The sequence below is a fragment of the Trachymyrmex cornetzi genome, unplaced genomic scaffold, assembly GCF_001594075.2.
Source record: "Trachymyrmex cornetzi isolate Tcor2-1 unplaced genomic scaffold, Tcor1.1 scaffold23, whole genome shotgun sequence".
Classification (NCBI taxonomy): Eukaryota; Metazoa; Arthropoda; class Insecta; order Hymenoptera; family Formicidae; genus Trachymyrmex; species Trachymyrmex cornetzi.
Window position 1 is genome coordinate 957,215 of NW_017296956.1, and position 18,837 is coordinate 976,051.

The 18,837-nt window shown below is 32.7% G+C and overlaps 1 protein-coding gene across 1 annotated transcript in view; it reads right to left on the bottom strand.

Annotated features, from left to right (window-relative positions):
- The window catches only part of LOC108760672 (uncharacterized), an 11,257-nt gene extending 2,655 nt beyond the window's left edge, over positions 1–8,602 (bottom strand). Inside the window, exons 1-10 of the mRNA XM_018506749.1 lie at positions 8,523–8,602; positions 8,094–8,193; positions 7,593–7,726; positions 6,013–6,393; positions 5,181–5,900; positions 2,460–2,694; positions 1,263–1,364; positions 1,059–1,153; positions 846–912; positions 428–762 (exon numbers count right to left, since the gene is read on the bottom strand). Coding sequence (XP_018362251.1) covers positions 428–762; positions 846–912; positions 1,059–1,153; positions 1,263–1,364; positions 2,460–2,694; positions 5,181–5,900; positions 6,013–6,393; positions 7,593–7,726; positions 8,094–8,193; positions 8,523–8,602 — 2,249 coding nt within the window. The remainder of the gene's footprint in view (positions 1–427; positions 763–845; positions 913–1,058; positions 1,154–1,262; positions 1,365–2,459; positions 2,695–5,180; positions 5,901–6,012; positions 6,394–7,592; positions 7,727–8,093; positions 8,194–8,522) is intronic.
- Positions 8,603–18,837: the final 10,235 nt, after the last annotated feature.

Consider the following 18,837-nt stretch of genomic DNA (forward strand, 5'->3'; position numbering starts at 1 on the left):
ATATTATATATATATTTAATATATATTTTTATAAAAATTATTTTTATACAAGTAAGAGATAAAGTCTACAATAGTCGAAGCTGCATCTTAGACGCTTAAATATTTTCATGTGAATTTATATACTACATATGTAGCCATTTGAACTGCGCGCCGAATTGATTTTTCGGACTTAGAAACGCAACTAAATTACACTAGTAATATTACAAATTATATTGATAAGCAATTTAATAATTTGATGTTCCATTAGGCATCCTATTAGAGAGATCTTAATGTGCTGTAAATAAATTTATTGCGAAAAATATTAACTCGGCCAAAAGTCGAACCCGGATCACTCAGTATTCCGTACGAACGTTTTAAGCCTTTAGACCACCGAGGCTTTGGTAATATTCTTCGCAGTAATCGATATATAGGAACATACGCATTTTACCTTACGAAAGTATCTTGCGCAGGAGAGCCGTCAGCGGCAACAAGATCTCTAGCTTCCAAGACGCTTACGGCCAGATCGCCTTCACAGTCGTTTCCACGACCACCCCATCTTTCATATTCGAGTCCGACACAGATGTGACCTACGATGGGTGCTTCTTCCAAATCGATTAAGTTGACGCTAGTATCGGAACATACACTTTCACAACTGATCGCTCTTTTTAAATTGGATTCATCGGGCGGTGGTTCCGGTTCGGGACCTAAAGAACTTCGACGATTTCCTGATCTGGCATTATTGTGATCGTTTATCGCATAACCCAAATATGACTCCTCCAGACTCTAAGAATCACAAATGATATACTTCTTATTTTATACTGTTTGTGAAGTGATTTGTAATGTTTTTGAAGAAAATGTATCATTGCCTGTGAAAGTCTTCTCTTCAATTGCACTTCCTCTAAAGCGACATACAGTTCCTGACTACTTCTTCTCCTACAAAAGCAGATTATGCAAACATACATACACACGTATACATGCATTATAACGCGAATATATTTTGTAATTGATTTTATAATGATTAAAAGACATAGATTATAATCTAGAGAATATTGCGTAATTTTTTATGATAATGTCCATACCTCGTGAGATCGGTAGCGTCAAGTTCTACGTATTCGTGAATGCCATTCAGCCTTTCTATACTTTTACGTCTTTGTTCAAGACTATTAAAAATATCCTAGAACGTTATTTTGATTAAGAAATTAAATACATTGTACTGTCAAATATTCTTTTACCGTCTATATAATCCACAATTTCTTTCTTTTTTATTACAAAAAGGTATATACCTCTGACGTACGGGTAAAACTGGGATCTGATAAATAAGACTCGTGATTATGATCTTTAAGCAGCAGGGGAGACGATGGTGGATCTTGTAGACTGTTGTACACCTACAGGCAAGAAACAAAATTAAAAACAATGCTAAAGAAGAATAAGTTACACTGTCCGACATTAAAAAAATTTTTTTTCACAGGCATTTAAGCAATGAAAACTGATTTTGATAGGTTTTTTTGCCCTAGATTCTGAATCTGAAGAGAAAAGTAGTAAACTGATTTTAATTTTTGAAAAAATATAATGGAGTAAAAAAGAGGTTTTTGATTATTTTTTAGTATCAATAGAAAAATAATGCGAGCCAGTAGAACTTCGAATTTTTTAAGAGAGATATATATAAAACGAAAGCTTAGTTTTTTAAGTTTAATCTTTTAAAAAGCGAAAAATTTGATGTTATGTCGTTCGAATATTCGGGACTACTTCTATATATATAAGAGCGGGCATTAATTCTAATACAAACTTTCCTCTTCATATGCACTGTTCTCTCCGTCCTCCAACGTGTTCCTTATTATTAATCTGGGAATTTTTATGAGTAACTTTGTCTCTCACGAATCGGATTACAGTTTTTGTAGCGTTTATTAGTAATGAACTAGAATAGCTACATAACTGACACGTTATAATACCGGTATCATATGATACTACATAATAAATGATGTGAGCTAGGATATTCACAGAAAAAAGCACTTCAATTTAGAGACAAGGAACAAGGGTACTCATATAAAAGCACCCGGATTAATAAGAAGCATGTTGAAAAACGGAACAGCGCGCTCAGAGGAAAAAAGCATGTACTAGAATTGATGCGCGTTCGTATAAGAAAATCTGTTCCCGAGTACTCCAAAGTCATAACACCAGATTTTTTGCTTCTTACTTTAAAAAGGCAAGGTTCGAGCTTTAATTTTATCTTTCTTAGGTTTTATTTGCTCGCGTCGCTTCTCTATAAATGCTCAAAAAGTAACAAAAAAACGCTTTTTTTTTTGCATTTTTAATACTTTTTTTTTTTAACTAGAGCCAATTTACTGCTTTTTTCTTTGGATTTGGATTCTAAGGAAAAAAACGTATCAAAATTAATTTTCATTGCTTGTATCAAAATTCGTGTCGGACAGTGTTTCAAAAATGTTATATTAAATAAAAAACATAAAAGTAAATTATAGTACTTCTTGTGCCGTTCTGTGAGCTTCAAGGTTTAATTCAGGACTATAAAGATCAGAACTCCGTCTTGAAACATCGAGACCAGACAGGTCTGAATCGGTTTCCGCATAAATCTCTCGCATATCTTGCAAGTATTCGGCTTCCTGTAAATGTTCTTCAGTGCTATCATTCATGAATGTCGGCGGCGATGTCGATGGAAATGCAAATTGTTGTACTTGTTGCGCTGAGGAGAGTACCGAACTATGAACAAAAAAGTATATCCTGTTGTAATTCAATATAACAAAAAATCAATGAAAATGTTTTCAGAATTGATGCTTTAGAACTGATAGAGCAGAGGAAAGTCGCCTATACTGACATAGGACTCTTAAAGAGATACCACTTTATTTCTCAAAAACCAACTATTGCATTTTATTAATATTGACAAAAACAATGATTTAAAAAAGTAAAATAATTCATATATTTATACTTGATTTATACAAAATCAGCTAAAAATAATTTTCCAAATGCGGAAATAAAATTCTTATAATTTCTTTAGTAAATTATGTAATTTACATAGTATGTGTGGCTATATTATTGATAATATTACATTGATAATATTTTATACGAGATGAGTAAAAAATCCCGGACCGATGAAATATCTCGAAAACAAAGTATTCTTGGCAAAAATAATGCAGACAAAATTGTAGGGTTTAAAAATCTATTTATTAATTATATCGTTTGATTTTGAGTGGCGTCGCCAAGGTTAAATCGAGGTCACATCGATTTTTTTTTAATTTACTGTGTTTTTTGTTTTAAAATCAAATAGTTGATGTTAAAAGCTTAAAACATTACAATAAAGTTCATAATATGTTGTTCAGGATCATGACCTAGATAACAATTGTCAAGATCAAGGTCATTGGAGATTGTTGCTTTTATTTTCATTTTTACGTAAAAATGAATTTTCAGTATAAAAATGATAATAAGATCCCTGAAAAATCGCCTTGATAAATGTTATCCAGTGCATGAACAATATTCAAGAGATTTTAGTCGTCGATCGAATACCTTGGGTAATACTAATGATGGTGATACTGTAACTTTCAGGCTTTGTAACTCGAATTGATCTGGAGCAAGTCGGATCAAACTGTCGGTGACAAAGATGATGAATGTGTTCCTCGAATAACGTGTCTTCGTTTATTTAACGGACGCAATTAGAGTGAGAATTGAGTCACCAATCTGTCTGGATGCGCTACGTCTATGCTCTCTGTTATCAAACAGTTTACGCCTGTCCTATTTGTACTTGGTGGTGTTTCATTCAAGAGTTCTTTTTTTATATTAGTGTTCTTTTATTTCGAAGCGCGCGATTGCAAACGCGATCACGAAACTGTGAGGTCGACCATACGTATAACAATATTAAAAATTTAATTTTAGTCCCTAAAAGAAACCGACTTTCCGATACAATGTTTGAAACACTAATGATTTTAAAAAAGCATGACAAATAACAATTGTCCAAACATTTTTATAAGTACTACATAGGTAGTATTATAGTTTGATGTAAAATAAAATTTGTTCACGCCATTTATTTTTTTTTTATTATAAGAAGTATCTAAAAAATATCTTTTAGGTACTGTTATGCTGTACCCTGTGTTTATACGCAGGTAATTCTTTAAAAATGCATTTATACCTCTAACTACTTTTCCCACCTTATAGGTGTAGATATAGTGCCTAGATATATGCAGGTATATAGTACCTACGTATATGTAGATATCTATACCTAGATACCTTTCAAAAGATACTTATTACAACATTGCCCCATTGAAGTAAAAAACTTTTGTCCGAAACATTTTTCGATACAAGCCTTGGTTTTCGAGAGAAATCAATACGTCACTAAAATGGCTCACTCTGTATATACGGTTATTTTTGCACCATATCTGCATGTAGTTGTATTCAGAATAAAGTTCACGTATTATCAATACAAAAGTGTTGTCTTCAGTTGCGGAATATTCGTAGCGATTGCTTCATCCCGTTTAAATATGAATCGTACAGTACAACCAATAGAAGAGATCAAAATTGAGTTTAATTATCGAGAGAGAGAGAGAGAGAGAGAGAGAAAATTGCTGTATTTTATACAGGGTATTCGGAATATTGTCCGCAATACTTCGGGAAGTGATTCAGGACTCAAAACGAAGGGAAAAAAGCTATATAGGTCCGGAAATAAGTCGTTTCCGAATTATAACCACTTTTATATTTTAAAAATTGTAATTTATTTTTCATAATCTCACAATAATCTCATAATTTATTTCCTAGTGTTTTAACATAAATAACTACATTTCGGATTATTTTGGCGTTACCCAGGATGGGTTCTAAAAAATAAAAAAAACATCCCTTTTTTTAATTTTTTTTATTAAAAAATTTTTTTTACTTTACTAGAGGGATGCCAAGCGGACTATGCTTTCGCGTGGTACATCCTGGGTAACGGCAAAATAGTCCGAAATGTAATTATTTATGTTAAAACACTATGAAATAAATTATGATTGTGTTTATGAAAAATAAATTACAATTTTTTTAACATAAAAGTGATTATAACTCGGAAATTATTTAATTCTAAACCTATATTTATATAGCTTTTTTCCTTCTTTTTGGATCCCGAATTATTTCCCGAAGTGTTGCAGGCGATTCTGGACACCCTGTATATCAGATGTTGAAAATACATCTACTAAATCTACTTTTATCAATTTTTAATAACTCACTTATAAAACTCCGAAGCATCTATGTAGCTCTGTGAAGTAACCGATCTGAGTGCGCTGAAGATTCTCTCACCGGTTGTTGGACTACTCTTCTTTGTAATGTTCTGAGATGGGTCTGGAGGAGCGGGTGGTGGCGGTATCGGACTCAAAATCGACTCGTTCGCAATTTTCGTCTCGTCCATTATCGGTTCTTGAATTGTACTTGCGAACAATATCGATTCACGATTTGAACGTGTCTGACAATCATTCATGGATTCGTAGACAGGAAGATCGGGCAAGCTCTGAATGTATTGTGAGACTCGCTGAAGATTATGCGACTTGGACAGATCGCTGTGAAATATGTAGGAATCAATATCTTCTTGATGGTCGGAAGTACTCTTGAATGGAGTCATCTCGATGTTTTGCATATCGTTATTTTTTCTGTTAAGATCGCCGTTTAGCTCCTCGCTGTTCTGAAGCATTTTAGAAATGGTCTGTGGTCCGTATATTGATTCCATGATCATCTGGTTAGCCGAATTCGACGAATTCGTCATGTTGAAGCTATCTGAAAATCCTCTGGATTCATTCCTCGTATATGGTCGCACATGATTCCTTTGAACAGTCTCGTAACTATCATAACTTCTATTGATATCTTCGTCATTTAACTTGTCACGAGAGTTATCTATGGATGCGCTTATATCGTATCTAAGCCACGCAGGCTCTTTGGAAGGAGATTTAAATTGCCTGTAAAATCGACATACAAAATCGAATAGAAACGGCTTTATGGTTTTAAACTTTATGACCCAGCTAAATAAATTATATTCGGAAAAATAAGAAAAAAAAAGTTATATTGTACCTGATTAATCTAGAATCTACATGGTTTTGACTGGAGTAAGGCGTCATTTGGATGTTTTCCGCTATCATCTTTGCATTGTCGAACACGAAGGTGGGACGCTCGATCGACTGGAAAGGATCGTGATTCTTCAGCGGTTCGCTCTGAAAGAGAAACACGGACGGACCGGGGGCTCTTGATCGAATCGATCCTCTTTGCAATGATGGCGGTGGTGTCAATGGACTGGCTTCGTGCATTCTGATATAATCGATAGTACTTGGTGTCTGAAGCGGCGATGGCCTCGGACGAGCGGTCGGTCGTGGTTGAGGTGCGGGCCTCAACGGTTGAGGTGGTATCGTGCTGCCGCAAAGAGGTGGATGTAGATCCCTGTCGACAGCCTCAAATCTGTATAGCAGTGTGATGGTGTAATATATTTTTTTCATCCCACCTCTTCCCCTGCCTAGGGGCGTTCGAATTTTCACGCAAAGCAAGATCCGTCCGCATAAAAAGTCGTTATGCCCCTTGGCAGGGGGGAAGTGGGGTGGACCTCGCTTCGCGTGGAAAGTCGTCGTACACCCCTAGGCAGGGAGGGAGGTGGGGTGGATCACGCTTCACGTGGAAAGTCATATTAATAAGCCGCTGGGCAGGTGGGAGATGGGGTGGACCTCGTTTCGCGTGAAAAGTCGGACGCCCTTTGACAGGTGGGTGGTGAAGTGGAACTCGCTTTGCGTGGAAAGTCGGACGCTCCTTAGCAGGGGAAGATGTCGAGTGGACCTCGTTTTGCGTGAAAAGTCGAATGTCCCTAGAGATAAGACAGGTGAATAGGTGGGATGGACCTTGCTTCGTGTAGAAAATCGAACGCTCCTATGTAATCTGAGAGGAAAGGTGGGATGGAGCTCGTTTCACGTGGAAAGTCGAACGCCCGTTAGCAGGGGAATGGTGAGGTAAACCTCGTTTCGCGTGAAAGTCGGACGCGCCTAGGCAAGGGAGATGTGGGGTGAATCTATCTTCGCGTGAAAAGTCGGACGCCTCTTTGCAGGGACCTCGCTTCGCGTGGAAAGTCGGACTTTATTATATTCTTCTGTGCAGTTTATATTTTTATTTCATTGTTAATGTTAGTAAGAAAGATACACACAATTTATTTTGAACAGGTAATATGGTAATAGAAGTACATGCAGCCTATATATGATGTCACATAATTACAAAATATTTATTATACTTTTTTGTTGGTAACTTTTTACTCTTTTTAGCAAAGAACGAGCGCGAGATAAAATCTCTTAAAGGTTATTGAAGATCTTGAATATATGTCAAGATCACGATCATCGGAGCTAAGTCCGTTTTTGTCAACATTACCGTATTTATTAATTATATGTACGTATTGTACAAATAGATTCTGTAAATAGAAGTAAACTTCTTCTTTGGGTAAACAAAATTTTAATATTATTTAAATTATAAGTAAATGCTTTCAGTCTTAATTGTATTGATAATATGTAAAGGATATTTATAATTGAAAAAAATAGTTATAATGTGATTTAACTCATTTGATTAATTGTACGATATTTATAAAATACGACATTATACAATTTTAATTATTTGTAATCTACCTGGTAAAAGCACCTTGTGCATCAAGCCGGATGTCGCTATCGCTGTGCAACAGATGTTGAGAGGCATTTCCAGTCTGGCAATATAGACCTGGTATTGTCTGAGCAGTTGGATGCTGAGCCTTTACCAACCCTACCTTTAAATAATATCTACTATAATTAGACATCATTTAAAATAATATAATAATAGTCTATAATAATATTAGACTACAAAAGAAAATTTTAATTCTGCATTTGGTATTTTTGCTTTAACATATGCAAGGTGATTTGAAACAAACGTTTGTCCTTAAATATGTACGTTCAAAATCAAATATAAGATATCTGAAAAGTACCTTATGTTCGATTTTAAACATATATGTACGTGCTGCCTGGATAAGATATTTTTCAGAAATTTTTTAAATTTAAAATATAAAAAATATTTTTATATTTTAAGTTATTAGAATTTATATATTTTTACTAGGGGAAATCCAAATATAATTTAATTTGTGTTTTGAATTACATTACCTTTTCTTCCCGTGGTGCCCAAAGCCAGGAAAGCCTTTGCCTCCATTCCTCGCAAACGCTCCAGAAATTCCTGGTGCTAAATTGCCATCCTGTGCAATATCTACAAGAGAGACGAGACTAAATATAGAAGCTAATTGCTAATTATCTATGTTATTGATCATCAATCATGAGATAGCTTGTTTGAAATTTGAAATTGTAATGCGGAAATATATATATATCGGATTGTTAAAGTAAAAGGCAAAGGCATTCAAATTATTAAAAAAACAAAACCCATAAAACTGTTACACAATTCATTTACATAGAACACAAATATGATTCTCAATTTTTATTAAAAATTTTTACTCTGTTGATTGGACCGATGTTATTTTTTGTGTCTTATTTTTTATTACATTAAAATATATTTTATTATATTGAAATTATTAATGTTACCTTTTGCAAAGGACAAGTGTGACGCTAGCAGAAATGACAATAATTAAAGCTACTCCAAGTCCGGTAAAAACCCAACTCATTTTTTGAATTTCAAATTCAAAAAATCCTACGAGATTGTGAAATCTGAAATATATAAATTTACGATATCAAGGGAATGTGGTGCACCTAAGGAAAAGTGAAATATTTGTTATAAAAAATATGTTAAGTACTATTATATATTGTTATTAAATGTTGTTTATTATTTGATTCTATTATCAATGTTAATCGCTGCACTAAATGAAGTTATTATTATTATATTATTATTTATCTATTAATAACATCGAGAATGATCTAATATAGGTTGAAGCGTTCGTTTTTTTTACTATTTTATTTGAAATATATTATGTATTAAAAATCGATGTTGAATATCCAGCTTTAGCTCACAGCTCTCTATTACATTTTTAATTATATGGTTTTACCTATTGGAGATGTTTTATTAATTATTTAATTTATTCTGCTTATTTTGAATACAAGATCTGCATTTTTTAACTCTCTTTTTTTAATTTATTTTAAATTTTAAAAGATTAAGGGCCGGTTATTCCATCTTCGAAAAAATCATGTGTAATTTATCTAATGAATAAACAAAAGAATAAAGGAGTAAGAACATAAGAGTCATATTCATAGTCGTGATTCAACCTGAGATCTAATTTAAATTAGAATTAAATCAGGTTTTCATTTGAAAAACGTTTCTTAAACTACGATTTAATAAATCCGAAGTTCTCGAATTTTGAATTTTCAAACTTAGCTCGCCTGAAATGAGGTGTTCAATCGTGGATCGAGCTACGACTATGAATACTGATCTAAGAGAGTTAGAGAGTAAGCTGAAGTTTATCGAAAAGTGGAGCAAACCAGTCTGAAACTAAAACAAGAATAGTTCGAAAAATTTTCGGCCTGACACAAAAACGACGCTACAAATATCAAATTGCTATAATTTTAGACAAGTTTTATCCTGTGCATAAGGTCAAATTTTAGATAAATGCGTTCATTAGTTTCTTTATTTCGACATAATAAAATAATGTAAGGACAATGAAAGCTTTACACAGCGCGGGAGTTGGTGCGCAATTTATAAAACAATCATAAAATGTTCACATAACATATTAAAAACAATGACTTCCAATCCATCATTAGAACGTTTCGGTTTACTTCAAACCATCTTTAGCCAATTCGTGTAACATTATAATAGATATGTCGACAGAAAACGTTGGATAAAGTTGAAATTATGCTCTATGTGAGATCGAGGATGAATATCTCCCTACTGTCTTTATTTCGGTCGTGTAAGGTAATCAATTTTTAGTTCCGTTACTACAATGCACCCGTTCACACTTTTTCAATTACAGTTACAACATTATGTAAATCTTAATCTTTTAAAATTTTGGTTGTTTAATCTTTTAAAATTTAAAATAAGAATATCATGTAAATTGCGCTTCAAATTAGCAAATTATAAATACCGCAAGCATTGTATTCGCCATAATTAGTTCACACTTTTTTCTCTTTCCAAATACGAGGAAATGGCTTGCGAAAATATCTGCGGCTCAAATATTGAAATAATCGATGAACGCTTCGAAGGTTTAGAAAACTTGTATTATATATAAAAAAGTTATTTGAATATCGTTGGAATAAGTATATTGAGCAGAAAGGGTACTATATTGAAAAATAAAAAAAAAATTTGCCAAAAAATCATGTTTTTTTTATTAGAGCGAAAATTTTTCAAATTACCCTCGTACATGAGAGAACAATATGGGGTTTAAGTTATATTTCCAACGAGAGCGATTACGTGCAGCGTGAGTAACTACGCCTGTGAGAGAAATATGAATGCGCGAACACCTGCTCTCCCTAAAGAGAGCGTTATGTTTCCTATAATTTTCTTTTTATAGTGTAAGACGATATTTTATGTCGTGTAATTTTGTTGATGACCTACACGGTCAAGTGTAATGCGAAGTCGTTCAATTTGGTATCATTTTTATAACACAGATAGTGCGAATTTAATTCGTGTTTGTCATATACGTCTCATTGTCAGATGTCCTAATGTCGATTTAGATGGGCTGTATCCGTCTTTGAAGAGTCCTCAATATTCAGTTTTATGTCGTATTATATTAACGACAGAACGTCGAATTGTGACCGATTTGATATCGCTACACATTTCCGTTGACTTTACTTCCAAATCGATGGATGTGCACAAACCGATGGACATGTACGACCGTACAGATGGATTAATATATGCAGTAAGCTCAACTGTAGCCTATGCTTATGCCAAATGCGCGCATATTTCACGTTGTTTTATCTATATTTGTCCGTTATCAATCACAATTCTATATTTTATTTTTGTCGCGATAGAAACTCAAGATTTCTCATATTTTATCGGGTAAGTGATATAAATATATTTAACAATTATAATAAATATAATATATTATAATGTTAATTTTTTAATAATCGTACCTTCATATTTTTATAAATTGAAAAATGAGATGAATTAATTGGTGTAAAAAAAATATTTAGTTAAAAATATACATTAATATACATATACATATATATAAGCAAAATAGATAATTTTTAAAATAAGTAATTATGTTTTTTTTTATACCAGTTGATGTATAAATATCTCGTAAACTATATTGATCGCAATGATTTATAAATAAATAAAACTATAAACACAGTTTTTAAATATATATCTTCAAGTTCTTTGTTTACTTTATATTTTTAGTTGTTTTAAAATATTTCTTTTAAAAATAAAAATTTTTATTATGCGGAGTTAATACTTATTTTACTTTTTACAATTTTGTTGTATACCGGAGAAGCCGAATACGAGAGCATTATATTGTATGCACGCTATATGTGTAAGAGAATTTTACGCGTCGATCATAATTTTTTTTCTCATTTTTAAAATAATTTAGGTCACGTCTCTTGACAACGAAGCTGAAGCACTTACAATGATGGAGTATAGATTGTAGAGCACAAACAGTTCTCGAACATCCATTGATCTCGACATGCATGTTCGAGGCAGATGCGTGAAAAAAAACTTGGTTTTAAAATAAATTGAAATTAACTTTGCAATAAATTTAACGACAGATCTAACGGATATATCGCTCTACATCAAAACACGCTCTACATTGAAATTGGATATTGTGACGAAACTTAAGATACTATATACGTGATACGACTATATATACATATTTATGCACTCATATTTAAGTTTTATATTAACAAACAAAATATCATAATAATGAATTTCTATTTCAAATACGGATTGAAAATTATGTGAGTTTCATGATTATTAATTTAATTTTTAACGCCGCTTATATTAATAATATTTAAATTTTAATTATGCTACATTAAAAACTTTGTTTATTTATGTTGCATATATTATTAGGATTACATACATTATATTTAGGATTATATACACATTATTGATCTGACCGAAATGTAAGTATTTATTTCGTATTACTTTTTTATAGAGAGACAACTTTTTGATCAGACAGCAAAGTACAAGTACTTAAGTAAATAATTTATTTTTTATATTTGTGCTTTTCTTTGTTTTTATTTATGTAATTTTAAGAAGTTATACTATTGTCTTTAAATATAATATTTTGTGAGGTATCACTATGTATCATTTGCCAATTTTTCTCTTTCTATCATATTATCTATAAAATAAAGGTAACTTCGAGATTTGACAAGCTGTATTTAAAAGGAGAATGAATTCTCAATTAAGAAACTAAATTAAGGAACTTAAACTGAGGATTAATTCTCCTTTTAATATATTCATTCTCATTTTAATTACAACTATCTATATGAATTGGCTATATATACTTGTGGCTTATAAGCAGATGAGAATTTATTCAGATGAATAGAAATCTACGTAAATGTATTATACAGGGTGTATAACAAGTAACTGATCTCCTAAATGTCTCGAAAAATATAAATTTTATAAAAAGACATTTCAAACAAAAGTTATAGAGTATAAAAGATCTATTTACTGATTTTATTACACACATAATTTGATTTTGAGTGGCATCGTCAACAAATTAAAATCATGATTTTTTAAAATAAAAACTTCCATTTTTCATTGCATATTGTTGTAACTTATTTCATGAGTTTTTCTAAACATTATGACAAAATATTTTTTCATTAAATACTTTTTGAATTATAAGACTTGAGTGTTACAGTGCCGTCGGCATTAGGATTATTATTTAAGGTATTCAACTGATGATTAAAACCTTTTAAATATTGTTTAGGGTTATGATTTTGATAATATTTGTTAAAAAATTAAATCTTTTTGAGATTGTTTCTCTTCATTTTAGTGTCCAAACGCCTTGATCTCAACATACGATGTCAAAATTATGAAAAATTTTTTCATAAAATTTATATTTTTATCTAAAGATATTTAGGACCTTTGACACTTTTTATACATCCTACGTATATTTACACGTAAATGCAATATGTAGTTAAAACTATTCAGTTCAAATGAACTATATTACGTATTCATTTGGAATACGGAGGATGATTGGAACATACAGGGAATTGCACGGTCATTTATCACAAAAGAGTGTACGTATAATTATTCAGAATTATAGATACGGCCGCATGGAGTAATTGAGAGAATACAAAAAATAATGTTATTCGCATTACGACAGATAAGATAAAGTTCTCAGCTAGTGAATCGAAATGTCGGCATATGTAATGTAATTTACTGAAGTTATGCAATATATCGCAAAAAGATATAATAATAAAAGGTTATATATCGGAATTTAAAAGAGAAAAAGAAGAAAAAACATGAAAAACTGATTGCGTCGTACAGATACGCTCTGATTACCGCGAGTGAAGATTTTTATGTACTTTTTTTTCTTTAAATATCGATTTAATCCACATTTGACGAACCATAAACTCGGTTATTCCGTGAGACGCGTGCTTACCTTTCAGCTTCCAAATTCATTGATCGTATGACAGGTATTTCGAATGGCTCCGAAGTAGAGATGATAAAAACTATGTATAAAAAGTAAAAGGAGGAAAGGACAAAGAAAGAAAGAGAGAGAGAGAGAGAGAGAGAGAGAGAGAGAAATATCACAAAGTAGGTTGATCTTAAATGCTAGCAAAAAAATGATAAACCGTGTTACAGTTTACAGTATGTTCGTCATAAAATATTTAATTATAGCCTATCAAATATTATACTTAAGTAATAACAAATAACAAGATTAGAAACTGAATTTTTTTACCGAAAGTGGTGTTTCTCATACTTATAAATGATTTATTATTATATTTAATTTGATGTATATAAAATAAATCTGAAAGTTAACGTTTACTTAAAAGAGCTCCATAAATAAATAAGGCACGAACTGATTTTCATCTCACCTTTCTATCAAGATTCGACCGATTCACTTCTGGAACATCTATTTATATCTTCATATTCTATAGCTCGATTGCTCGGTTAAGTGCTAAGTAAATGACATACATGAAGAATAATCAACCAAAAGCATTCCCGATATAATACGCGTCGAGGTCGCGTAATCCTTCGCTACGTGTTGTATTTCTTAATCAGCCGTCTATGTCATTAATCAACCGACACTGCGGCATAAGTGTAGGAGCATGCAGCGGGACAACAGGACGGTGGCAAGGAAAGTGGAATAGAGAAAGCAGCACCGTTTGCTGAGGTGAGAAGAGGCTATTCGTGGGCGGACACGCGCGGCGTAGTCAGTGAATCAGCAGGATACCGCACCTGATCAATTAAGCTGCTAATCGTGCCGAAATCACTGGTCACTATCGCCACTATTATCCGTTGGACATCCTCCATTATCTTGCATATCGAAACTCCGGTTATGTGTTCTATTCATTTTCTAGCATCATCATCTTCCAACGTTTCGTCTTCTCGTTTTGAATCACTCCTCGCTTTAGGTCGATTAAATAGTAATTAGATGGACGAGGGACTGGGACGATTCAGATATTATAAATCGGTTATTCTTTATAAATCGCTGCCAGCTGCTCGTTGAGGCGGTGACAACGAGCATGAGTACGAGCGTGACAGCAATAAGCTGGCGCGGCCCTCGTATCTCGCACGACTAATCGAGGCCTGGAATCAGGGCTTGCCTGCCACTCTTACCTCTACCATGAACATTGAAGAGCGGCGTCACGAGCGCTACCCACGGAGAAACTACCCCTTGGATTCGGATCCACTAGGGGCGGATTGCGCCACGCTAGAGATATATCCGGTGGCGCAGAGCGTAAAGTTCTCCAGCTAGAGACTCGTTCAATTGCGCGGGCGCACGCGCATTCTTAATCCATTGCGAGATTCTTTCACGCCTTACACGGTACTAACAAGAATAATGTGAATTTTTTATGGAGACTAAACTTACATTTAGTGCCTGACATTTTCTCTTCCATCTAACACTTTTGTCAAGTGTTTTCTTATGTCGATAGCGTCTGTATTTCTTTCCTAATGTTTGAAAGATATTTCTCTTTACGCTTAAGTATATTTATATTACTATTATATTTATACCACTATTAAAGAAAGTTATTAATAAATGTCAGAAGTGAACATGCCTTAAAAAATAAATAATTAGTTATTAAGGCGAATGAGGTGAAATTGCGTAGACAAAATAATTTTTATACATAAAAAGTAATGATTTTATTTAAGTTAAAGTTTGTTTGCTTCTTTTCCTCTTACTTTTGACTTCATTTTTTAATAACATATTCGGTCTGAGCGGGTTTGCATCAATCTGGATTGGATTAATGACATTGTACGCTCTCTTATTGGTAGAACATGTGACGACAACCAATAGAACGTAATCCAACTCAAATCGATGTAAACCCGGTTGGGTTTACATCGATTTGGGTTGGATTACGTTCTATTGGTTGACGTCGAAAACGCTATTAAAAAATGCAATTAAAAGGAGAAAAGGAGAGACAAACAGATTTTTAATTATAATATATATTTAGCTGTAAATTTAATAGAAAATTAAATATTATTTAATTAAAATTATATAACGCATTTATCTTTTTATATATTTAATGTATATTATTACTGATGTATATATTATTTGAAACAATATCTTTTGATTGCAAAATTAATTATCACTACCATTGCAATAGAAACCTCTTCAAGTTTTATTTTTATTTTACCATATATTACATGAATATTTAAGTTATATATTTGTTTTTGCGTATATTATCCTATTTGATTTCAATTAATTTATAATATTTGTACGTTAAGCGAACGAAATGTGCTTATTTTACTGCGAATTTTCTTAACTACGGTCGGTATTCATAGTCAGTTCTTATTTTAAGACTGTGTTAAGTAATGTCTTAAGCTGCTAATATAGTTCTCTGATCGATTTATGACATCTTTAAGACTGTACTTAAGATAGTTTTAAATATAAGAATCGACTATGAATACTGGCCTACGTATAATCTTTTTTATATTTCATGGCGACATGTCTGTGATTCCTTTTCTCGTATCTTTTTTTATGGAGCAACCACCTGTTTAACTCCTTCAAAATAGACACTTCCAACTGCATGCATTCCCATTTTTGTCTAACCTTAATATTACACCCTTTCGCATCATTTTATACTTTTTACATAGATCGAAACTTCAATAATGCTTTATTAAAATGTTATTTTTCTATCGATTTTTAATTGCAAAATTAGTTATTCTAATTAATCTTAAACAATGGTATGGATTCATTATAAAATATATAGCATTATCGCACGCTTTTCTTTTATCTATCTGATAAAATTCATATTTATTTCTTACTTCGAAGGTTAGGTGCAACTATTTCCTATATTGTCCACAATTTTTCAATTATGTAATTTAGTGAATTCAATGATTTTTGAATGAAAAACGATGTGAAAGAATATATTTTTATAAATCGAACTCTAACGATGTCGATAATACAAACTCTTCAATTCTAAATTAAGAATATCTTTAATAGTAATATCTTTAATAGTGATATCTTTAATGCAGTGACGGTATTTTAGCTTTTTTAAAATAACACTTTACTCCAAAAAATTAAAACTAACGTGTGAAACTGCTTACAACGAAGTTAGTACGTAATTATATGTCCATTTTTTTAGAAAAAAATAATTTTTCACAATTAAGCAAAAATCATTCATTCTTCCCTTGGAGCGAAATTTTTCGGTCTATTAAAATCTCCAAATTTATTCCTTTTTAACAATATAACGAATTAGCAATAACTTCTCAGTTGAGTGAACTTTTCAACTCTTGCAGTAAAATTCACTGCAGCAGCAGATTTAATGATTTAATTACTACTAATGTTTGGAGTGAAATCTCAGCTCATTGTAGTAAAAATTTTGCTACTAAACGTTTAGAGTGAATTCTTTTAATAAGCTTCCAAGATAAAACCTTCTTATATAAAATTTATAATACATATAGAGTATATTTGATATTAGGTGTAACACTGTAGATAGGTAGAGATAGGTAGAGCGGACTAAATTAAATCGAAAAGTCCTGTATTATTTGGCAGTTTTGCAAAAATTACTAACCAAAACATTAATTATTAAAAATCACAGAATAAATGCATATCCGTCCAGCCCACACAAGTGCGCGGCGAAATGCGACCATCCAGCGCTCGAGGTCGCCAGCGCGCGTCGCGCGATGCGAGGCCGATGGGGAGTTGTTTACATTTGTGTTCCGTTATTCGCTGCGAGTACTGAAAATCTATAATATACATAACGTAAATTATAATAAGTTTTCAGTATTTAATCACTCGATAATTTCACTTAAATATATTGGCAATTTAATTAATTTCTTGGATTTTAAAAAATTCGAATTTGTATTCTAAAAATCTCTAAAAATTTCCAGGAATGTTTTTTGATGAATAGAACATCACCGATATTTTGCATAATTTTTCATGAATTTAGAAAAGAGAAAAAAATTATAAAATAAATATATTTTTAATCGCCATTCTCGCAATGGTGAGGATAGGGAGTTAAAACTTGATGAAAATGTTTCATTCATGGAGGTCTAACAACTGACGTATAGCAAGTCTAATTTGGCATGGGAGCCAAATTTTATACACATATTATATACTTACATTCTTTGATTACATGGTAAATATTATAGTATTTAAAAAGTAGATTATTCTGCTTAATTTTCTCTCTCTCTCTCTCTCTCTCTCTCTCTCTCTTTCTCGCCCGCTGTAATTAGATAGAAATTCAACTTATGCTTGATATATTTGGTATCTCTTTTCAAATATTGAATAATCTCTTATATATTTTTTAAATCTCTATTTATTTGAAGAGTATTAAATTTTAACGATGAGTAAAGAATATAATTTTAGTTTAATTTTTTCAGTTTTTAAAAAAATCGGTGAGACCATTACATTATAAATTCTTTTGATTTGTTTTTATAAAACATGATAAACGTATATTGTCTAATTTCTGTTTAAATTCAATCAATTTATAAAATTGTAAAATTATATTTTATGTTACGGATGCAGAGCGTCCCGCCCTTTTTTATCAAACGATCCATACCAATCTTCATTAAATCTAAATGAATCCCCCCTCCCTACACCACGGTTGCAATCAATATGAAAATCGGTTGTTTTTAAAGATGGTCGTCGGCCGTTTTTGCAAGACAACCACCCGGATGCACTGCACCCTTTGAACCCCGGTTTAAACGGCCCTGATCTTTCTCCCCAGAATTGTTGTCGTCCCTGAGATGTAACCTGTTGCGACGCACGCACCCTTTCCTGTCTCATCTTCATGCTCGATATCCATCGTCTCTTCCATCTTTCGTCCCTAAGGATTTCTCTCTCCCATCCCCTCTCTTTCTCTTTCTCTCTCTCTCTCTCTCTCTCTCGCCCTCTCTCGCTTTCTCTCTCTGCATCCCTCAGTGGTGAAACCGGCCGCCCACCACCCCCAACCTCCAGCACTACCCCCAGCTACCAGCTATGCTCAACAGCGAATCGTTTTCTGGTGGTGCACAACGAGCCCTGGCAATGGTCGGGCGCGTATAAAGTCAGTCGGGCTAGCCCAGTATCGTGGTACAGTGATACCTAGTAACACACATCCATGTCAGGTCGTGATAGACATACCGAGAACGGGATCAAAAATCGATAAAAGATATTTCGTATTTTCGTATGCGAGGGTGCTTAAATGAATCTAAATTGTGATTGGGTGGTAATTGTAACCGATTATAACGCGATCGTTATACAATCAATAGTGTATCGAGATCCTAACGAGGGTAAAAATACAATTAATCATTATTGCGTGTCACGAAACCGAAGCTGTTCGCTTGTTACTACTCGGGCGACTGACAATGAATCATGTC